The 23,048-nt window shown below is 34.4% G+C and overlaps 6 protein-coding genes across 10 annotated transcripts; 4 read left to right on the forward strand and 2 right to left on the reverse strand.

Moving 5' to 3' along the window:
• Positions 1–6: 6 nt before the first annotated feature.
• Positions 7–2,939, forward strand: Bma-kin-3 (Uncharacterized protein; the record flags this gene model as incomplete). Of its 2 annotated transcripts, XM_001901397.2 has the most annotated exons (9): positions 7–81; positions 363–533; positions 789–941; positions 1,528–1,671; positions 1,876–1,986; positions 2,067–2,168; positions 2,242–2,342; positions 2,463–2,671; positions 2,836–2,939. In XM_001901397.2, 9 exons carry the CDS (start codon positions 7–9, stop codon positions 2,937–2,939), a joined length of 1,170 nt encoding a protein of 389 aa, XP_001901432.1. The 2 variants fall into 2 exon arrangements, with proteins under 2 accessions (XP_001901432.1, XP_042936566.1); XM_043080632.1 differs by lacking the exon at positions 7–81 and having other exon boundaries at positions 408–533.
• A 545-nt stretch (positions 2,940–3,484) lies between these two features.
• On the reverse strand, positions 3,485–3,857 carry Bm1656 (Uncharacterized protein; the record flags this gene model as incomplete). Of its 2 annotated transcripts, none has more annotated exons than XM_043080633.1 (2): positions 3,485–3,564; positions 3,719–3,857. In XM_043080633.1, the coding sequence occupies 2 exons, from the start codon at positions 3,855–3,857 to the stop codon at positions 3,485–3,487; spliced, it is 219 nt and encodes a 72-aa protein (XP_042936567.1). The 2 variants fall into 2 exon arrangements, with proteins under 2 accessions (XP_042936567.1, XP_042936568.1); XM_043080634.1 differs by having other exon boundaries at positions 3,504–3,538.
• A 503-nt stretch (positions 3,858–4,360) lies between these two features.
• On the reverse strand, positions 4,361–7,055 carry Bma-gsk-3 (Uncharacterized protein; the record flags this gene model as incomplete). The annotated part of the gene is made up of 7 exons (XM_001901399.2): positions 4,361–4,411; positions 4,869–5,120; positions 5,380–5,560; positions 5,783–5,966; positions 6,223–6,350; positions 6,530–6,747; positions 6,984–7,055. 7 exons carry the CDS (start codon positions 7,053–7,055, stop codon positions 4,361–4,363), a joined length of 1,086 nt encoding a protein of 361 aa, XP_001901434.1.
• A 1,011-nt stretch (positions 7,056–8,066) lies between these two features.
• Positions 8,067–10,988, forward strand: Bm6311 (Uncharacterized protein; the record flags this gene model as incomplete). Of its 2 annotated transcripts, none has more annotated exons than XM_001901400.1 (4): positions 8,067–8,185; positions 9,096–9,294; positions 9,595–9,859; positions 10,777–10,988. In XM_001901400.1, 4 exons carry the CDS (start codon positions 8,067–8,069, stop codon positions 10,986–10,988), a joined length of 795 nt encoding a protein of 264 aa, XP_001901435.1. The 2 variants fall into 2 exon arrangements, with proteins under 2 accessions (XP_001901435.1, XP_042936569.1); XM_043080635.1 differs by having other exon boundaries at positions 8,130–8,185.
• Positions 10,989–11,888: 900 nt separating this feature from the next.
• Bma-hlh-16 (Uncharacterized protein) lies at positions 11,889–13,680 on the forward strand (the record flags this gene model as incomplete). The annotated part of the gene is made up of 4 exons (XM_001901402.2): positions 11,889–11,918; positions 12,735–12,830; positions 12,941–13,101; positions 13,329–13,680. 4 exons carry the CDS (start codon positions 11,889–11,891, stop codon positions 13,678–13,680), a joined length of 639 nt encoding a protein of 212 aa, XP_001901437.2.
• A 3,088-nt stretch (positions 13,681–16,768) lies between these two features.
• Positions 16,769–22,673, forward strand: Bma-xrn-2 (Uncharacterized protein; the record flags this gene model as incomplete). Of its 2 annotated transcripts, XM_001901403.2 has the most annotated exons (19): positions 16,769–16,906; positions 17,015–17,110; positions 17,294–17,389; positions 17,554–17,729; positions 17,828–17,897; positions 18,055–18,311; positions 18,454–18,616; positions 18,811–18,932; positions 19,092–19,188; positions 19,353–19,526; positions 19,699–19,803; positions 19,946–20,125; positions 20,208–20,362; positions 20,663–20,834; positions 21,156–21,279; positions 21,567–21,700; positions 21,821–21,952; positions 22,094–22,311; positions 22,469–22,673. In XM_001901403.2, the coding sequence occupies 19 exons, from the start codon at positions 16,769–16,771 to the stop codon at positions 22,671–22,673; spliced, it is 2,814 nt and encodes a 937-aa protein (XP_001901438.1). The 2 variants fall into 2 exon arrangements, with proteins under 2 accessions (XP_001901438.1, XP_042936570.1); XM_043080636.1 differs by lacking the exon at positions 16,769–16,906 and having other exon boundaries at positions 17,039–17,110.
• Between the last annotated feature and the right edge of the window lie 375 nt (positions 22,674–23,048).

Consider the following 23,048-nt stretch of genomic DNA (forward strand, 5'->3'; position numbering starts at 1 on the left):
GTGTGGATGGATGTAAGTGTAGAAGAGGAGCAACCCGGGAGGAGTATGCCAATACCGAGTCGTGCAAGCGTCTACGCCGAGGTCAGTTGTCGCTCTTGTGATTCTTCCAGTATCATTTACCTGGACCAAAACTAGAACTAAAGAAATAAATATTCCAATATATTATTATCTAACCGATCTCAGTAACATGACGCCAGTATCAAAAATGGCGTGCACTAAAGCTTTATTGTAATTCTGCAATTCAACTCTATGTTTGATGGAAAAAAGAGAAGCATTCATTAATCTCTTTCATTCAAATGTTTGTTATTGCTTTAACGTGTGCAAACCGCTGTGGTCACGAATCTAGAGATACCTTTTTTCAGGTCAATCAGCAGAAACCTCGTGAATATTGGGACTATGAATGTCACATGATAGAATGGGGTAATATAGACGATTATCAGTTAATCAGGAAATTAGGACGTGGCAAGTATAGCGAAGTTTTCGAGGGTGTCAAATCACCGTTAGATGAAAAATGTGTTATCAAAATTCTTAAGGCTTGTTTTTATTAATATTAAAAAAAAATTTTTTTTAAAAAGTAAGAACACGTGATAGAACACCTCACTAGTATATACAGTAACAATAATGGAACAACTTTATGTTGATCTTAGAAAGATTTAAACAAAAAGTGGCATTTATTTTCCGTCTCTTTCTTTTGAGAAGATACGAATTATGGTGATGCCGATTTCCTTTTTTCTCTTTTAAGGAACACGACCGTTTTTAGTAGGAAAAAAGCGAATCTCATATTTCAGCCTGTTAAAAAGAAGAAAATAAAGCGTGAAATCAAGATTTTGGAGAATTTAAGAGGAGGAACAAATATTATCACACTGCTGGATGTCGTGAAGGATCCTATTTCTCGTACTCCAGCACTTGTTTTCGAATATGTCAATAATACTGATTTCAAGGTTATTTTTTGTAATTGACGAATACTGTCGAGTATTACCGAGGTTTGATCAACATTTTTTGTTATGAACAAAGTGGATGAAAGTACCAAAATATTCTAGTGGGATTATTTGTGTAGAGGTAGTAGTCTCCAAGCTGAAGAAGTGGTTATTATAATTGTACAACTGGAACTTGCATGTTACAGCATGTTATAATTGCAAAGTTGTTTTAAAAAGACAATTTTTAATCTTGATACTTGATAATCATCAAATATTGTAAGTGCCGCATGAACTTGATGGAATGATTTGAAACCGGGGATGTTAATTTCTTTATGAAAGCCTTTACATAGTTATCGCTGCATTATCACATAATCATTATTAATTTTGCTTACAAGTGAAATTACCCCTTTAATTTTTTGTTAATTCTTCGACAAATGTTACGGTAATGCTGGAGATGTGGGATTGCATAGTAAGTAATCTTAGTTTTAATGACAGTTTCATGCGGCACTTACATAGTTTTAATGACAGTTAGTGTAGCAACAGTGGTTAGTGGATGTATTTTTTTTCACAGATTATACGTTTTAAATTTCCCTAATTATATATGCTTCAGCAGCTTTATCAAACTCTGACTGATTACGATATCCGTTATTATTTATACGAATTGTTGAAAGCCCTTGACTACTGTCACTCGCAGGGCATAATGCATCGGGATGTTAAGCCACACAATGTTATGATCGACCATGAAAAACGAACAGTTAGTATATTATGCAATCTCATTAATTTATTTGAAAACTGCCACGATCTGCAGTCTTATAAAGTCTTATAAAAAAGTATGTTCACTGAATTTTTTTTGATTTTTTAAGCTGAAAAATATTTAAAGAACTACTCCCTATTTCGAATTTATTTTTCTTTGTTTCATGAAAGGGAGAAGAATTAGAGTTAATCTATATATTTTTAGTTAAGACTTATTGATTGGGGATTGGCTGAGTTTTATCATCCGCGTCAAGAATATAATGTGCGTGTTGCATCGCGTTATTTCAAAGGTCCCGAACTTCTAGTTGATTATCAGGTGAAGTTGATTATATTTTGTTTCTTAAATTTCAAGTTTTGAAGCTTTTTTCTATGAAGTTTTAATTTACTATTTTTTAGTGTTATGATTATTCACTCGACATGTGGAGTTTAGGCTGCATGCTTGCGAGTATGATTTTTAGGAAGGAACCATTCTTTCACGGTCATGACAACTATGATCAGGTTTGTAACATTTGGCTTCAGTTTCTTTCTTCCTTAATTTTTTGACTTTTGATGAGTTTTTCATACTTTTCAGCTAGTGCGAATTGCAAAAGTTTTGGGCACTGAAGAACTGTTTGAATATATAGACAAATATCAGATTGATTTAGATCCTCGATTTAATGATATTCTCGGCCGGTTAGTTTTAATTAGTAAAAAATTTTATTTTTATAGTAACAAATTTTTTTTTTTTTTTTAATATAATTATTCGTATAATTATTCTTCCCACTGATGGATACTTTTCTAAAGTTTGTTTAGGCATTCCAAGAAACGATGGGAGCGTTTTGTGCATAGTGAAAATCAGCATCTGGTTTCTACAGAATCAGTAGATTTTCTGGATAAGTTGCTTCGCTATGATCACCAGGAACGACTCACTGCGAAAGAAGCTATGCAACACCCGTACTTTTACCCTGTTGTTGAAAATGAGCAGCGCAGTAAGCAAGATCTTAATGCGTCTGTTGCTAATTGTAAGTTTCACTTCGAACACAAGGTATGTGAAGGAAAGGAAAGAGGAAAGGTGGAAGTTACATCTGTTTTTTATTTTGCAATTGGATTTTGCACTAAATCTAACCATAAAATTTTTTTTAGAAAAGCAAATATTTCTGAATCTTTGTTACATTTTGTTTTATAGCTGGAACACCAGGCAATCTGAGTGCACCACTGGGAACTCCGCTTTTGAATAACAGTGGTGCAGTATCTTCACCTCCGGCTACCACTCAGTCGGCACAATCCTGACTTATGGAAATACTCATGTAACGAGATTACCATACGTGTGAAAATGTGCAGAGGCACTTTTGCCTTTCGTCACTTCTAAAAATGCATACTGGTAATCAACTTCATGTGAACAGTTTGGCGGCTTGCATCACGCAATTGAAAAGAAATATCTTATGTTTAATTCTTATCATTCGATTATTTTTTCAAGATATGTTGTACTCGGTTTTTTTGCTCAGCGAATGTGTATAAAAAATCGTGTTGTTAAAAGAATGTTTTCTTCATCAATGTTCTTTCCTCTTATGATTTCTTCCGTCAAATGCACATGGTTTTCATTTACTGAACTGTATGGATAGTTTATTTTGAAATGAAAATGTTTCCTGATTATCGTAGTGTTATCATACGAGAGAAATATGAATAACTTGATAACAGTGGAATTACCATAAGTTTCCCAGGACAGTGCGCTAGCATTCCTTTACAGTCCCAAGTAAGCTTAAACCATTTCATCACTTTTCCACATAATTCCAAACTAGATTTTTAAACAATCGCAAGGTTAAGCCAAATTCTCATTATTCGTGTGCACTGGTTTCATTGCCAAACCAATTTATCTGGACGAAATGCGCCTGCAATGCATGCGAGGGTGATACACCTGCAACTCATGCCAGGATGAGTTCAAGTACTAGAAATTGTTGCATTTATCACTTCTCTACACAATTCCAATACTGAAGTGTGGAATTGCACATCCTTTACCTTTTTAAAATAAATTCAACACTAAAGAATGGGCAATAACTGATAGAGCCGACCTGTTCTCCGTGAAACAGCCTCAAGTTTGATGTACAAGTTTCTAAACGCAGATTTCATGACCAAGCATTCCTCATGTTCCACTCCACAAATCATAGGAATGTACAAAAGAAATCCCCCTATGATTCGACTTGAGAACATTGTGTTTTGCCTCCATATGCGCAAATATTGAATTCATTCGTTTTCATGTGTCATATAATATTTATAGCCGACAGAAGTTATTTCTTGTACCTAATAACAAATCAAAGTTGAAACAACTCATAGAGCCTACAAATCCTAAATCAACAGACGAAGCATTTTACGCTTGGGACTGATTATATGCAGTCCATCTCACGAATGACGTTATGATACCATTATTCCTGTAGAAATAAAAATTCTTGAGACAAAATGATTTAAACATTGACAGCTACAAAAGTGGAAATGTATATTTGCTTCAAATTACGAGCATTTCTAAGTTAAAAAGCATATGAAAATCCTTCTGTTAATCTGCACACTTCTAGAAATGTAAGAGGGAAAAATAAAACAATATTGATGTTCTACAAAAATACACAAGGAAAGATGACGGTTGAAATTTTGCCGGCATGCGAAAATGCAACCACTCGAAGCTTCCAGAGCCAGAGATCAATCTCCCCTTATTTAGCTGCTCACAAACTATTTATTGTTTCGTCATTATCCACCAGACGCACTTTCCTCTCCTTCAAGTTATTTAAGTTTTCACAAGAAAGATTAACTTTTTAATTCAAATATTGACCGCATCAAAAAATTTGCAGAGGTCAGCTGATATAAATATATACAATGATTTCAAAACTGCAAAATTCATATGTATTGGGCTTTTTGTACAATATTGGACAGAAAAGCAAATGCAAGGTGCCTTAATACAAGATTCTTAGCTTCTCCAGCAAAATGTGGAATCAACAATTATGTTTGATTAAAGTCAATTCATATTTGTATTTGATTGTTTAGCTACCATATGTAAAAAAACATTATGTTGAACTACCTTATGCCTGCTTTGCAACAGTATGAAATCGGGAATCATAATCGTTCCATCTCCAGATAGAAGTAATAAAATCAAATAATCTTAGCTGCTTTATTGGTAACACAACTAGCAGTAAAAAAAACAGATACTGCAGAAAGAATGTTTTAAAAACAAACCTGAGTAGCACAAAGCAACGATGCAATTGCGGGAGTACAGTATAGTTCTTCAGAAGTAAAATCTGTACATGAAGGAATAACACGTCCGTTTGGTAACTTTGTTCCTGGATTGCGCAACACATCGAAAAACAAATGTGCGCAAGCTTCTAGTGGGCTAGGTCGTTGATGTGGTGAATAAACAAGTACAAGTGATACAAGATCGATTGCTTCCAGATTTGTATTTGAACGGAAAACACGTATCCACGGGCGCGGCTGCAAATTGTTGATTGGGGAATAGAATATAGCGGAAATATTTAGATGCGATCAATAAAAATGAAAAAAGTAGTGAGCTGAAATTAAAAAAGAAATAGAAGAGAATGGAATGATCCAAGTTGATGAATTACTGTCTATCGCAACAATACTATTATTATTCTCCATAAACTTTTCACAGTTAATATTTCATAACGAAATATAAATCATCAGAAAATCGTAAATACATCTACATATAAACAATTGACTATTCAATATTTACTTTGATAGGTGGGAAAGTGCGTTCCTTATAATCAGGGTTCATCTCATGAATATGTGTTTTTGACGGAGTACCAAGAACTTTGATAATTTCGACAAGCTGATCAACTCCAGAATCACCAGGAAATATCGGTTGTCCCAACAAAAGTTCTGCTAGAACCGTTCCTGCTGACCACATATCGATGCTGCAAAAAGTGATTAAATATTTCACATATTTCATGATGTTGTGGGATTCACTTCAGCAATGCAATAGCTGGTGCTTGGGAAAAAAAAACCCAACTATTTTTCGAGGAAATATGAGATTAAAAAGTTCGGAAAAATAAAGTTAAACTTTAAATACGCTCTAACCAGGTTGAAAGGAACTTTATTCACTGTTGACAAACAGTTGGCGTAACTTCACTTAATACCTGTTCGTATAATTGGTGGCACCGAAAATAAGCTCTGGAGCACGATAATAACGAGAACAAATATAGGAAACATTTGGCTCATCTTGAATAAGATATTTGGCTGAACCGAAGTCACAAAGTTTAAGCACAGCAGTTTCAGTATCGATGAGCAAGTTCTGTGGTTTGATATCTCTGTGGCAAATTCCTGAAAGAACCCAAAACCCAAAATAAATGCTTAAGCTGTACAGCACTTATTGTCACTGCTAAATCAAAAAATTCTCTACGATTTCCTGAGTAGTGTAGAACAAGTGAATAGAGTCGATCAAAAAATATTTTTAAAGTCGACAGTAGATCACTGTTTATCCCATTAGTTCCATATTTATTTATAGTCGATAAAAAAAATGAACTTATTTTCTATATCTGGAAATGGATATGTAATCAAATGATCAAGAAAATCTTACCAAGTCGATGGATGTATGCCAGAGCTCGAAACAACTGGAACATGTACAACTTGACGTATATAATAGGTACCGTTTGTCGCAACTTGGAGTAATGTCTGGCCACACGGTAAACTGTCTTCGGCACAAATCTATTCGTAAAAATGAAAACTAGAAGTTTAGAATTTACTACTTTGCAGTACGCATCATTTGGTATTAGATCCAAAAAATATTCATTCTAATGAAAAATATTAGTAAAAAAGGTAATAAAAAAATGAAAGAAATGGAATTGAAAAATGAAACAGAAATAAACTGCAAATATGAGACTTACTCTAAAATCAGATTCAAATAGAGTTCGTCCTTCTTTTCACCCCCTGAATAAAAGAAGTATTTGAGTTGCACAACATTCTTATGATTTAACTTTCTCATTATTTGTAATTCGCGATTCTTGAACCGCTTATCCTGGAGTACCTTCTTGATTGCAATTTTTTCACCTGTGTCGATCAATTCAGCTAAATAGACGACACCAAAGGAACCACTACCAACTACCTGTAATCAAACCGAAATTTTGAGAGAGACTTATATTAAGATTGATTTTTGTATCTAATAATCTGATTTCGATGTGGTCTCAAAATTTCGAACTGATGATGGAAAAATTAAATATAGAATCGAAGAAAAACCTATGGACAAATTCTCAGACTAGTTTCAAATTGGAAATAAAGTATGCCAAATACCATAACCAAAATTAATTCGCTTAATCTTGAAATGAAATAGAGAAAAGTAACCTTAGTATCTGAGTACTGCACTTCTATCTGCCGATCAGGTTCCTGCCCTGGTGAAGCAACAACTGTAGTCATTAGAACAATATGTGAGTGTGACGATTTTGTGTCTTCAGAGCGGTAAATGTTTATTCATATAAATCAATCCAGCATCACCACCCAGTCTCTTGACCCAGTAAAATCTACAAAAAGAACCCAAATAAACTCAGGGGAAACGTGCGCAAGGTTCGAGTTTAGCAAACCTAATTTATAAACTGAACAAAACTAAAGCAAACATAATAAGCTGATACCGTCAAATTGAATCCTAATCAATCATTTTAGTGTAACTCTTGCTTCCAAAGATGCATTCAACGCAAATGAAAACTAAATTGAAATTACGAATGGCAGTGGTGGTATCTTTCTTTCCTCACTACATCTGTGACAAATGACAAAATATCGTGATTCAATTAAATAACAATACTTACTTGCATACAAAAAGGCATCTCGTAATGAAACATTAGCAAGAATAAGGCCAGTTAGCTCTGTTAATAATGAACCACAAACTATACTGAAGTATCTTCTCTTGTAAACCTCCTCAACTGATGCTCAAAACCTACGGCTTGCTATCCACACTACTAACCCGAGCAGATACATTCACCCAGCAAAAGCCAACACCTCCTACACCAGTCTGGAAATGCTCAAACTAAACGGAAGGAGGCCTTGCGGCCCGTTCGTTTTTAATGATGGATTGATGTGTAGATCATCTTCTCTCCCCGTCCCAGTAGCTATTCATATTTACAATGTTTTCACTTCCTTATTCGTGGGGTGGGAGCTTATTATGTTTTTATTCTCACTCTCTATTTTCAGTCATGACTTGGAATTATCAGTCTTTCGTTGTTTTATGTATTAAAGGATTGCTGTAATCAGGAAGTTACGATAAATAGATGTCTGATAGTTGCCGAGTTATTCTGTCTTGCCTTTATCATTTATATCATTCATTTAACAATTTTAATGGGTTTAATTGTGTTGCGAATTGATGCTTTCCTAACTGCTGCAAACAAAATCACTTTTTAATCTTGAAATTACTGACAACGATGTCTCATTGCAGACATGCTGTTTGATTATGCTTTTTGCAGTGCAAGACGACACTTGTTTGCTCTTTTGATAAACAAAATGGAACCCAGAGGTATTGTTACGATGACTAATGTGAACGACGTCTCTTTCATCAGGTTTGCTTCATTTTTGGCGATAGCATTTTAGATAACTTCTGTAATTAGCCTTTCCCAGGTGTAATCTTTTATTTAGATTGTAATTCACGATGGTATTTCTAATAAAACAGTGTTTTTGCAGTTGCTCATCTCTTTGTTCTTCCTGATCATTTCTCTATGTTTCAGGACTCTCCTAACATTACACAAGCATTTCTCTAACATTTGCAAACAGTATCTGTTTAGTATTCATTTTACTGTCTTTACTAAATAATAATCCAGTATTTTTCTAATTCTTGTCAAGTATTCATGTTGAATTCTTTTCTTCTGCAGTATGTTGTATGTCGTTATTCCAAACAAATCATTAAATATAGCATTCTTCGCAATTCCTTCTTCCAATATTCTTTTTTATTCTTTAATATGTCAAGATTCACTGTTTTACCTTTCCAGTTAATATTGTTGTGCGTTAACGTACTTGATATCGCCAAGAAGTCCTAGAACATTTATTGATAACTGCGTTTCTTTTTTGTTTTTCATGCATTCGAAATCAATAAAATAAATGACTTTTCTTCGCTATTAACATTTTCATAATATTCAAATGAGGGCATCTTCAAAATTACGAATAACAAAGGTATCGGAATTGTCCTTATAGTATCTTTCATATGGTTTCAACTTTTTATGTCCAGTACTTTTTTCTGCCAAAGTGGCATGTAACTCAATTTTCTCTTGGCATTACTAGAGATTTTTAGCATGCTTTCACGAATATGATTTAATAGCAAGTGTAATACTCAATTACCAATTGGAAAATTGACTAATCGCTTACACAAAACCATTATCTGTAAAATACAGAAGTTGGATCGACTTTTTTTTTAAAATCTTTTGTACTGTTTTTCTAATATTGCATCATTTTTTACTCATGTTATGTTATTTTCAGTCAGTATGACGCGATTGCACTGGACCGCGAGCTCTTCAGCACGTATGCATTCAATGTCGATCAGCTAATGGAACTTGCAGGTCTAAGTTGCGCTCATGCAATAGCACGCAGTTGCGATAGAGGAAAAATTCTCATCATTTGCGGGCCAGGAAATAATGGCGGCGATGGTTTCGTATGTGCACGCCATCTAACATTTCTCGTAAGCATGCGAAAACACGTCAGTTTCTGTTTCAGGAATAGCCAGGCGATTTGCTTTGGAATATTAAATTAAGCTATGACGCTATACTTGAAGTAAGCTACTCTATGAACTGTGTGTTCTGAAATTTTCACTGAACAGTTAACAATCTCCAAAACATCAGCACAACAAATCCTGTGGCATGCAACTATATAGAGCGTTAAGATGGGCTGTTGATGATTATTTTGTCGGAAATACTAATATATCTAAAATGAAAGGTAATTTTGATTTCCTCTCAATGAGATTAATAAAACGCATTCATAGGGTTTCGAACCATTTATTTTCTATCCAAAACAGTCAAAATCAGAACTGATGGAACGTCTTGTGAAGCAGACAAAAAAAGTGGGTATACCACATATCGATGACAGTGTTTTCAAAAATCCGTCTGATATGAAAAATAAGTTCACATTGGTTGTGGATGCTTTATTTGGATTTAGTTTCAAACCACCATTAAGACAGCCGTTTGATCAAATAATCGAGGCAGTCAATAAAAGCTCCCTACCAGTGGTGTCAATCGATATACCTTCAGGTAAATGAATTTATTCAAGTGTTTTCGAAGTGAATATAGATATTTATGCATCATTTTTCTGCTTCATCTTTTTTGATTGTTATTTGATTAATGACTGCTTAAATTATGTAAATTAGTTTTCACAATGTGTACATTCCTAGATACTTCAAAATTTCATGCTCTATTGTCAAGTAAAATAATTTGAGAGAATAACTGCTTTTAAATAGAGCTTTCAATAGCTATTTATTTTTACGAAAGATTTGAAGAATGACTGTAGAGAATTCGAAGAATTCATTAAAAAATAGGGTTCAAAAAACTAAAAGCAACACTAGGAATATTTTGTTTTTAATTGCAAAAATGCGTTAAATAGCTGAAGTTAATTCGATGGTAATACTTTAAACAGTTTATAATTTAAAGCGATTTTATCATCATTTGAAAATACAGTATTTCTTTTAGATGACTATTTGTACAACACACTCAAGATATGGTCACAGTAGTGAATAATGAAGGCGGGTTTTCTCTTTTCCATCCCTTCCTTCCATTTTCCGTGTCATTAGTGTTAGAAAATTTTAAGACGCTTCTCATTATAAGCAATAAAAAGTAATTAGTAAATTGGATAGATGCTGTATGATATGGGAAGATCGCATTGCTTTGTTGATGAAAGAATTGTGTATTCAAAGAGTACTCCAGTTCTCCTTTTTCACACCTTATTCCTCTCGTCAATGTCGTTAATGTGATTTCTACTGATATTTTCTGCATGCCGCCATTTTGCCAGCTCCCTGCTGGTGAAATTGCCTCTGATCCTTTTGATCATGCTCCCGTGAATTCCAGTCGCGTTTCAGTCTTTTCGATTTCTATAAATTTGTTTTATCATGAAATTAAGACGTTCTATGTTGTTTACTCAGTCAGATTCGAGTACTTAATATATCGTATTTCAGGATGGGATGTCGAAAAAGGTCCACTTGAAGAACAACTCTCATTCAATCCTGATGTCTTAATATCTTTAACAGTACCAAAACTTTGTGCAAAACACTTTCATGGTCGAGCGCACTATATCGGTGGTCGATTTGTACCGAAAGCTCTCGCTTTGAAATACCATCTAAGTCTTCCCGAATATCCTGGAACAGACTGTGTTGTGAAACTATTCTAAACTGCCCAAGACTTGTCGTAAAAAACGATTATTTATACTAATTACTTCCTTATCTTGGAATCAATTATTTTATACTGTTAAACATTTTGTTTACTTATTATTAATGATTAAATAAAAATTTTGTTTAAAATGATCAAGTTCAAACGAATAATTGATTTTATATATGGAAGACACTGTCAAAGATAACTCAGAATAGGGAATTTTTCTCAGTTGAGTCTGGAATATGAGGTCCAACGACCATTGTCTGTAGTCCAACATGAAGTGTTAGTTAAACTTTTATCCAGTACTATTTCTTAGTCATTTCCTTCCTACATAGAAAACTGAACTAGCCAAATGCTGATGTGGTAGAATAGTGTGTTTAACATCGTCAGGAAAATTATCTAAATCAAGACGAACGGTTGTCACATCTCGAATAACTGATTTTTTTTTTCCTGCAAAATATATGACAGCGAATGGGACGACAATGTAACGTTCTATGAATTGATTGGATGCAGTACTATCACTCCTAGGAGACAATAATTTCGCCAAGAAACATTTGAATATAATATGCATCTCTAAATGAGACAGCTGAGAACGAGTACGGTACTGTATGTATGTTACAAACAGTATGCACTGCGGGGTGCACTGCAGTCTGTGCATCTCTGTCTGTTCTTTCCATTCTTCCGTTTACGGTAGTTACCTTACCAGCACACTGCAAATGAGCATGGAGGACCGCCCTATTGGTGGACGTTCTTGTGCACTTTGGCCGGAAGAAGATTCGCCACCTCCTTCGATTATATGTGCGAGATGGTGCACACCGTTGGAAATGGTCTTGGAGTGTTGGGAAATTCAAAAAGCAAACAAGAAGGGTCATCTTATTGAACTGCTTGCTGTCCTCCTGCAGCACTGGACACACACGTCATGAGCGACTCGGAGGATTCGCCAAGAACGGTAAGATTCCTGCTATTATTCATTACTTACTTATTTATTTACTTACAACATTTGCATCTTTGCACAATTTATCAGCGCAGCATTATTATCCCAATTCCATACTGTGATATTTAGATGGAAAAATAACGCTTCACTCCCGAATCATATGTTACACTGCCATATAAACAATAAAGTTAGTTGATGTGACAATAGAATTTGATACATCATTCGATAATTCTGTCTCAGAAATGTTTGAATCGAAGATTGCATCTTATTAAATGTAATTTATTCAACCTTCATCGAACTTACTTTTTAATATACACATAATTTTGTTTATTAGAATGTTATGGTCTTACAACATGACAAATTCTCACTTTATTTGAAGTATAAAAAGATCTAATGCTTAATTATTATAACATCCATCTAATATAATAAATTTAACACTGAGCTGTTGTGACCATTGGCAACGTAATCAGATGAAATAGCCTAATGTACACCTTCGTGAGACTCTTTATATAGCTTTCTGATCAGAAACCTCCTTAAAAACGAATTGCAATATTAAACAAAAGCTGAACTTTTTAATAACATGCTTAACAAGTTAAAACTAATGCGGTATTTCTAGTGCTCAGTAATCAGCTTATGAAATTGGATGTTAGCTGAATTCCAAAACGGAAAGCATTGAACATGAAAAAAGTACAATAAAGTTGAATTTCAAAAATTGAAATTAATTTAATAAAATGACAATAAAGATTTCAAGTTAATGCTGATTTTGCCTTTTGTGACACACTGTTGAAGTGAAAATACATACCGTGCCGTTTATTCGATTTCTTATTTTAGAGTAGTTTGTTAAGTATGGAAGAAATCGAGCCATATGTTAGGCGAAAAAGAATGAATTCTGGGAAATCGAATAAGTTGCAAGGTCTTAACGAAGAGGTACTCATTTCCAGCTATGATTTTATTTCAATTCCACAAAATTTCTCTAACCACTTCTTAGCTTATGGTTGATTGTAGGAATCAAATTCTTCCTGAAATTTCCTTTTCAGGAACAGGCAGTCTTGCGTATGAGTATTAATTCAAGGGAACGGAAAAGGATGCACGATCTAAATGATGCACTTGATGAGCTCCGACAATGCTTACCATATTCGCATCGTGCCGGATCTAGAAAAATGTCCAAAATCAATACATTGCTTCTAGCTAGTAGCTGGTAGGTATAAATTTTGTAATTAGCAGCTGTCAATAAAATGGAAATAAAATAATCCAGAATAGTTCTATGCACCCTTCTAACGAAGGTTTTGTTTAGATGCTCAGTGCTTCTAATGTCAAATATCAGTTGATCTTCACTTATTTTCCAACTTTACTTTTATAAAAAACATCCGAGATAGAGTTGGTCTTAGCCTAAACATAAATTACTAAATTAAGATGTTCATTCAGGATCAAACACCTAACAAACGCAAATAATGAACTGCGACGGAAATTGGATGACCTTGGAAACCGTAGCCAAGGAAATGCCACAGCAGTTCTCCAAGCAACTTCTACGTCTTCACCTCATTCGGAGTCGCCAAGTGCATTAGCGCCAATTGAGCTTTTTAAGCAGTCACCTCCATCTTTACCATTCAAATTGGTACCCGAAACGACACAAAAAAGCCTTCTTAGGCTTTCGGTACCTGTATCCGTACCAGTACCGGTACAACCATGTGTTAAATCTATTAACGGCTTTTGCTTCTGTGTCAATTGTTTGATTACAAATACCGGTTTAACAAAAAATTTCCACAAAGATAAATAATTTACTTAGCTCATGATTTGAAAATAAATTATTACTGGAGATAGATTAGAAATTCTAACTTGAAAACTAAAATAAAAAATTATTGTGGCTGTGATCGAATTTATGAATATACTTAGTTTTGGACATCATCCACTTATTGTCTTTTTACAATTTCTTGTTACTTTAAAATATATGTAATAAGTAGGTAAGACTGTCTAAACTGATAACATATTAAAGATAGGCATCAATCATAACGTAATTTTGATGAATTATTATTTTCTCGTCCGTTGTTAGTGTTAAATTAGCTTGAAATTAAGAAATGATTTTTCGAATAATCCGGAATTAATCCGAAAATAGCAAACACATTGCGGAAATATGAGAAGCTGATGATGACCCCAATAAAGAGGTCTGGAAAATGAGGAAGTAATTCGCAATTTGCTCTTAGCAACCTACCAATTAACACATCTTCAGTAGTGCATCTCTTGTATCCCCCAACCAACTGTTCTATAAAAAATTATAAGATATTGTACATGCATAGTAGATAGTGGTAGGTTATCTAGAAATAGCTCATATGATAAATAAGGCCTTCATTCCATGTTGCCAGACTTTTGGTTGAAATGAGGTGTTCGGACAACTAAGCTTCCAGAAATTAATTTTACCGCTCTTAATTATTTTACATGTATTCTCCTAGTCTTCTTCATCATTGCAAACAGACTGGCTCATGAAGAACAATGAGGTTCATAAATCCTACTAGTTATGATACAAGTGGTTGTGACAAATAAAGCGATAAAGGAGCAATTACTTGTTTGTTTCCTACTTTTTATAAACCAATGTATATCATAATTTTCCATTAAAAAGGCAGCTATATGAATTTCTGAAGAAAGAGCAGTTTTTATAAGCTATTTGATGTCTATCACCAGCTACCAACAAGACATACATTTACCGCTCTAGTAATATGATCATGTAATTAAACGTCACCTCGAAATAAAATATTCTTTATATACCAGTAGATCAGATCAAATAGCTATGAAATTCTTCCAGTAACCTTCTTCCCTTCCACTTTTACATCCTTTTTCATATGGATATAATCGTAATATAGTAATACAGTTCCTGACCTAAAAACTTCATTACTTAATCTTCATCCCCTGAGCATTTTATCTACTTACTATCCACTAAAATTATTCAGAAAAAATTTTGTAAAAAGTACCGAATGCAGTGAAAAGTAATTGTATTGGTATCTTCATTGTCAAGTGTCACAGCAATCAATCTTTTCATAACTGCCTGCTGAACGATTTACAGTTCCATGTTTAATAGTTACCCTTCATCGTTACCTCATTTGCATATTAAATGCTATGCGAAACTGTTTGGATCATTTTGTTCACTGCGCTAAATGATGACAATAAACAGGCACATATATATTTATCAACTTTTATAAAACATCGAGATTAAACTCACTAGAAGTGTAGATAGATACTAGAAAGAAACAAAGTATGAAATAAAACTCTCTGAATGTTTGAGAAATGATCGAATCAGTGACTAATGACAACATTGCAAGAAAAGATATTATCAGCACCTAATGTAGGAAAACTACAGAAGTGAACAGAAAAAGTTGGAATAAAGGTCAAATATACTGTCTATTACCAATCGTAGAAGAGCGAACTGATCCATTTTTCTATTCTGCTTTTATTCAATTCCCAATTTGCTTCAATCAAGGGTATTTTCATTAATTTATTTCTTCTCTCAATGTTATTCAACTGAGAGTATCTTATCAGTCATTCAGCTACAAAAAAACTGTTCATAATTAATAGAGTCATTTAATTGCTATCTGTCTGTGTGTGTGTGGAAGCAACAAGTATATGAATGAATAAAAAGTGTGTAAATGCAATTATCAGATCATCAGCAGAACTATATTGATGCCGTTGCTATCTATCGCTGTTGTTGCTGTAAAGAGGATTATCGTCACTGAAGTGGTCCCTGCACCAATAACTGACCTGTGCAGTGGCCACTAATCGGTATTCCTTATCCACTTCACACACTGATGCCAGAAGGTAAAAAGCTTCTAGCTGGGTATTTCAAGAGAACAGTGAAGAAAGTAGCAGTGGACGGGCAGACAGGCAGGTGGTCTTCTAGAAGATCCTTGAAAAGAGCACCGCGGGGTGCCCACCATACGAATGCTTGCACCAGAAGGGACAGATGATGCGGGGGTTAATGAGGAAGAGGGATTAAACAATTCCAAGCTAGTCCAACTTACTAAAGATATTTTTTGACCTTAAACAATAGCTTAGCTTACGCAACCTGAATTAACACCCTCCATATCTATCATCTGGTCTTCTCCGTTTCATTTGCTGACGCAAGAAAATTTGTAACACGTTATTGTTGTATTATATTATTCTATTTTCAATAGACACTTCCACAAATCTTTCAATAATTTACTAGTAAGAAAATATAGCAGTATTTTTTGGTATCTAATTTGCATATACTCCTTTTTTGAGAATATTTCTGTCCTTTGCAAATCTATTTTGACCATTGTAGATTTTGCTTTTAATTTTCACTTTTTGCGATACTAGTTGCCATAAGTGTTGTCGTTAGTGATATCGCTAATAGCAACTGGAAGATTGATAAGATAAGCGGGTATAGCAGAATTTAATCTACATGTCAGCAATGTTTTCAGCTATCATTTTAAGCAGCATAGAGCTTTCAATAATCTTAAAATCAGTAACATAACGGATAATTCCCCTTCGATTTTATTTCATTATTTTTAAAATGTCATCACTTCTACGAAAGTAAGTTAATACTTTGATACTATTTCTTTCTCGTTCATAATATTTATGCATCAAACTGTCTGAACAGGTGAGTGATTTGCCCAAATCTACCCCAAGAAAAGTAAACTAAAATAAGATACTAGAATTTCCATGTCTAGGCTTTGGGATCACGATTTTCGCATCAATCCTCCAAACGTGACGTATTTGGGTGTGGTGTCCGTGTTTTGGACCTATGAATTACATTATAGAATGTTCTGCAGAGTTCGCGGCTGACGAAACGTTTAACTTTTGTCATTTTAAAGTTTCATGATCTTGCAAAGGGTTTTAGGATAGAAAAACGTATTACTATGGGCGTTCCAGCATTTTTTCGATGGTTAACCCGAAAATATCCATCAGTGGTTGTAGATGCTGTAGAGGAGAAGCCACGTGACCTGAATGGAATTCGAGTTCCGGTTAATACTGTCGATCCAAACCCTAATTTCCAGGTACTCCAGCAGAATGTTCATTGCGTGATCCGATGTATAGATCTTTTCAGACACAGGGCCTATCTGATTCCAAAAATATGGATAATATAGCAGTAAAATTTATTTCAGGAATTTGATAACTTGTATCTGGACATGAATGGTATTATTCATCCATGCACCCATCCAGAAGATCGACCCTGCCCCAAAACGGAAGAGGAAATGTTTGTTAGTGCTTTAGATGAAATAATTTTTCTATATTTATCGAAATGCAATTTAACATTTTGTCTGCTTATCTCTATCTCATCATTAATAATGTACTAATTTTCTTCATTTTTTCGTTTTCACTTCATTTATTAGATACATCCAATTATATTTACATTCTCCTTGATTATATATAACCCCTTTCAGATGCTAATTTTCGAGTATATAGATAGATTGTTTGCAATCGTTCGTCCTCGCAAACTTCTCTATATGGCAGTTGATGGTGTGGCCCCAAGAGCGAAGGTTATTGTTTCAGGATGCAAATGACATTTTGCATTTGTATGGGAATATTAATTTATATAAATTTTTTGAATACAGCTGTGCATTATCATTGTTTATTCCATATTCTGTTGGATCAGAAAAAACTGTCAAACGTCTTTTCACAAGTTAGCAAAGGTACGGTTCAGATGAACCAACAACGCAGTCGACGTTTTCGTGCCTCGAAAGAGGCTATCGAGAAAGTTGAACAAATCGCTGAAACAAGATTACGACTAGAAAGTGAAGGTTATCCACTACCTCCTGAAAAAAAAACCGAGCATTTCGACAGCAACTGTATAACACCGGGCACACCGTTTATGGCACGGTAAGCTTACTTAGAGTTTGTAACTTTACAGAATTTTAGAAATTCTGTAACTATTCTTTAAGTTTTATTTAGTTCAAGCGGTTTATTTTTATTTGCAGGCTAGCTGTTGCTCTTCGTTATTATGTCCATCAACGATTGAATAGCGACCCAGGCTGGAGAAAAATTGCGGTAAAGTTTGTTATGTCTTTTTTTTTTTTTCTTATGAAATTGGTCATTTGAATTTATTGTGGGATTGAGAATTGGTAGGGTCTTCAAAAAACTTTGAAGATAAAAGAGGTGGTTTCTGTTTTTGTGTTTTTCAGCAGATTAAATAATCAAGTTTAAGGTTATTCTATCAGATGCAAATGTACCGGGTGAAGGTGAGCACAAAATCATGGATTTTATACGACGACAAAGAGCATCTCCATCTCATGATCCTAATACCGTACATTGTTTGTGTGGAGCAGATGCGGACTTGATTATGTTGGGATTGGCTACTCATGAGCCTAATTTCAACATTATAAGAGAGGAATTTGTACCGAATCAGCAGAGACCATGTGACCTTTGTGGACAATACGGTCATGGTTTAAATGACTGCAAAGGGTTACCTTTTCTGCTTTGTATTTATGTGGAGAAAAGACACTTTAGTAGGAGATTTAAATCAGAGTAAACTATCTCGTCAGTTTTACTTTTGTTTAGATTCAATTTCATGTTGAAATCTTGATATTCAAATTTAATGTTCCAGATTAGCAAGTGACGATAATTCAGAGTGTCAATCAACTCCATTGCAAAAAGAAACAAATTTCATATTCATTCGTTTGCCTGTGCTTCGTGAATATCTCGAACGTGAACTTCACATACCTAATTGCTCCATTCCTTTCGATCTAGAACGAGCGATCGATGACTGGGTCAGTAATTTGAACATTTTGTAAGATATAAAAAATACACTGTGTTGAGTGGAGTGGGTGATAATGTTGAATATTTTGAAAATGAAGAACTTAAAAAGAGAATTTGCAATGTTTATTGACAAATAGTTTGCTTCACTTTATTATACGTTAGTACTGTCTTTTCTACGTTGTAGTTTTTGGACTTAATTCTTCAGGTATTCATGTGCTTTTTTGTTGGCAATGATTTTCTACCTCATTTACCTTCATTAGAAATTCGGGAGAATGCTATTGATAGACTTGTGAAGTTGTACAAAGATATGGTTTGTGAGATGAAAGGGTATTGTTTTATCATCTTTTATATTTAACTGTTGTCGATTAAGAGTCAATACAGCAAAGCTTGAATATTTTTTCTTCATTCAATGTCAGTTTATTTCTAGCGAAGCATTCTTGACTTACCTTTCCTGTAATTTTCACTTTTTCTCAATTGCCTTTTCAGGCACCTCACTGATTCTGGTATCGTCCATATTGAAAGGGCTCAAATCATACTTGATAAATTAGGTGAAGTAGAAGATGAAATATTCAAGTCAAGACAGGTTGGTTCGTTGGTTCCCACGTTTATATTTTATCAACTAAGCATAATCAGTTCGGCAGTATTTTCCGTAATTATTTTGCGAATGTAGTTGGTTTCATTTTTTTATTTTTTATCAGTTTTCATACTTCATTTTTTTTTTCCGTTTTTTAAACTATTACCATTAAGGAAAGAGAGCAACAATTTAAAAGGAGAAACAAAGAAAAGAAATGGCGTGAACAAGCCCTTGCGACACCGTCATACATCCCATCTCGAGGTTCTCTTCTTTCACCACAAACTAATGGACCGATGTATCTCAGTGGATCGAGTACGAGAACAATGGCGCGTACTGCTCGATTAGAGGTAGTGAGGAATATTTTTTATTAACTGCAGCGGGGTTATTTTATTGATTTTTTGTCTAGTAAAATTGTATGTCTAATTACGTTACTTCATTTTGTTACATAGATGATCATGCTTAATTTGTTTTTATAGTTTGCATTGTCAGTTATAAGCCATTTAATCTGGCATACTTGAGGCACTTGATTTCACCGAAACAGTGCACACTCGCGCAATGAATAATGCTACTTTTCATGTCCCAGCTATTAATATATCAGAAAAAGATGACCACAAACAGGAATTGGTTAGAACTTTTTCTTCTTTTGTTTCATAACTGAATCGAGTATTGCAATTTTCTAAAAATATGTGAAGTGACTTTTCGTTTTTAATATTTTATATATTTATGTGCCATTTCACCTCTTCTACTTCATATGTATTGTTTTCAGAAAAATAATTCCAGCTCAGAGGACGAAGTCTTTGATGAAGTCAGATTGTGGGAAGATGGGTGGAAAGATCGGTATTATAAAAGCAAATTCCAAGTAGATGGCAAAGATATTGTATTCAGACGTAAAGTTGCTCTGGCGTATGTAGAAGGCCTTTGCTGGGTATTACACTATTATTATCAGGTTAGTGATAGTGAAGCATCATCTGCACTTTTTATAAATAATCCATGTTTAAATTTGCATTTTAGCAAATCTTCAAATTCAGGGTTGCGCGAGTTGGGATTGGTACTATCCGTTTCATTACGCGCCGTTCGCATCAGATTTTGATGCAGTTTCTCAATTCAAGCCTGATTTCAGTGCATATACCGAACCTTTTAAGCCGCTACAGCAGCTGATGAGTGTCTTTCCAGCCGCAAGCAGGTATGTTTAGTAAGAAAAGAGAAGGTAATCTTATAAAAAATAGAGAGAAGATGGATGAACAAGAGGAAGGGGGTTGCGGCTTAAATTTTTTAGTTTTTAAGGGGAATTAAAGATACTAGATGCCCTGATATATTAACAGCGAACCTTTTTTTATTCTAATTGCATGCAGTTATTCTGCATTTGTGGAAAGTATTTTTGTAATGTAATATAGTGGTGATTGACGAGCTGTTATTGATTTTGCTTTATATCCAGTAAAAGACAAAAAAGTAATATTTAATTCATCGGAATGGTCAAGTTTAGGATGCACTTGCCAGAAGCTTGGCAGGAACTAATGATATCACCGGTCTCGCCAATAATCGATTTTTATCCTGATAATTTTGTTATCGATTTAAATGGTAAAAAATGTGCATGGCAAGGAGTTGCGTTACTACCATTTGTAGATGAGAAACGACTTTTAGAAGTTCTGAATCCGGTTCCTTTTTTTTTGTCAGTTACCAGTAGAATAGTAAAATCTTCCTCTTAAATTTGAGGTTTCAGTTATACAATAAAATTGAAATTTTTAAGAAAAAGAGCGAACATTGAGAGGGATAGGCTTACATTTAAATTAAATCGGAAACAGTTGAACCTTCATCAATATGCTTAGGGCTGGTTTACTTAATTGTAACTTAGTATAGTTTATAAATTGATTAGTACCTTGTCTGTTAATAGAAACAATGATTATTGTTTCTATTATCTTTTTGACACGAGATACGGTTGATGCTATAGTTTTATGAATGTTGGTAATACTTTGAAGATGGAAGATAAATTGGACGCTTTTGAAAAGGAAAGAAATTCCAGAGGTCCTGATCGGTTGTTTGTTGGACCTTCACATCCTTTCTACAACTTTGCGGAAACGCTGTATGAAAACAGTAGAAAAGGTATATCTCTGTATTCGGTTTGTTTATGTAATTAGAAGCAGTGTGTTTTTTAGTATATTAATTAGTTTTCAATATTATTTGGATAAAAAGAAAAATAGGGGCAACAAAAACCATGTGTTCATGCATTTTATACAGTGTTAAAATATGTATAGCATAAAGTCCTTTAAAAGTCAAAATATTTCATTACTTTGTCAGTATTTCATTACGTTATTAAGAAGGGGCTGAAAAAATTTAAAACCAACCTGGAGATAGGATAGAAGTGAGAGATAATTATTTCCAAATTTTAGACTCGACCGACTTAGCAATTGACACTTCGTTGACATTCGGAATGGCTGGCACTGTTGGTGTAGATGCAAAAGCTGTAATGAAAGGACAAAATTATAAATCACCACTTTCAGTTGACGAATTTACGGATATAGCCGTGAGTTGTACTTCTCTGAATTTCCAAAACCTTTTTTCGTATTCCTAGCATTACGTCTTCGTATGTTAAAATTCTGTGTTTCTTATGTCATGATATAATTATCAATACTTTGTATTATAGAAAAATAAGGCTATTATGATGATTTACAAAGATCCACAGTTTGAAAAAGGTTATGTATTTGCTGCAAAACGTTTGCCGGGAGCTGTTGACGTACCACGAACTTTGAAAGACACGAATCTAGATCGCAGAGAAGTGAGTAAGACAATCATAGAAGCAGTAGTGTGTAAAAACTCCTCTGTATTTAATTAAAAGCTTCTTTAAATCTCCGTTTTAGTTTTTTTTAGTTTCATGCTTGTTTGATTATTTGGTTCTAGACTTTTCTTATTATTTCAGCCCTATCGACCACAAATAGGGTTTTTGCGCGAAATACCACGACATGGATTAACTGATGCGGGACGAAGAATGGTTGAACATAGCATTTACCATAGCCCTAGACCACTTTTTGAACCATATCAGACAGGTCCCTCCAATAGATTGTATCAATCATGCTGGGCTCCAGCAGAGCCCTATGTAGACAACCGCGTACCCGTCTGTCCGTCGTCCGCAAACCAGTTAGTTCTCATCTCGCAGTTTAAAACTGCTTTTATAAGGCAGTCGGCACTAAACAAATTAGTTTGAAATAAGTTATTTGATCTTAAATCCCAAATTTCCTAAAAAATCATATAAGCAATTCTGGAAACTTTTTAAGTTTAACTGCTACCTTTCTAGGTTTCGTGAAGGAAGGCAAGTGAGTGGGGAATGGTGTGGAAACCCGAGACGACGTCGAAATTTTTACGAGCATAGAAGGATACCACAATCACCAATGCCTGTTAGACATTCCCTGCGATATGAACCATATCCAGAATTAGTTCCTTTGCGTGTCAGAGGTCGTGGCCGTGAGTGGCCACCTCAGCATCCAATATATCGATGGTAATTAGTCCGGAGACCGACCAGTATTAAAGATGCATATATGGTACATTGCATCGACTTTTAAATGGGAGAGCTCTCGACGTGTGCCAAGTAGTAAACAAAAAACATTTAAAAATACTATTTTTGCAGTAATTTCCAAAAAAAGATCTTTACAATAAAAGCAAATTTTGCACATAATGACATGCATTTTCTCATGAAACAAGGTCAGAAAGAATGATGCCTTAACATGGCATCCCTTGTTGGTGCTTAACACGCATCGCATCGCGTTCGGTTCTTTGTTTAATATTTACATGTCAATCAAATTCTGAAGATCAGCGTAACAGAACTACTACGTAGAGGAGCCAAAGAGGTGAAGAACAAAGTGGATAAATCTTGTTTT

Source organism: Brugia malayi, assembly GCF_000002995.4.
Source record: "Brugia malayi strain FR3 genome assembly, contig: Bm_v4_Chr3_scaffold_001, whole genome shotgun sequence".
NCBI classification, from domain to species: Eukaryota; Metazoa; Nematoda; class Chromadorea; order Rhabditida; family Onchocercidae; genus Brugia; species Brugia malayi.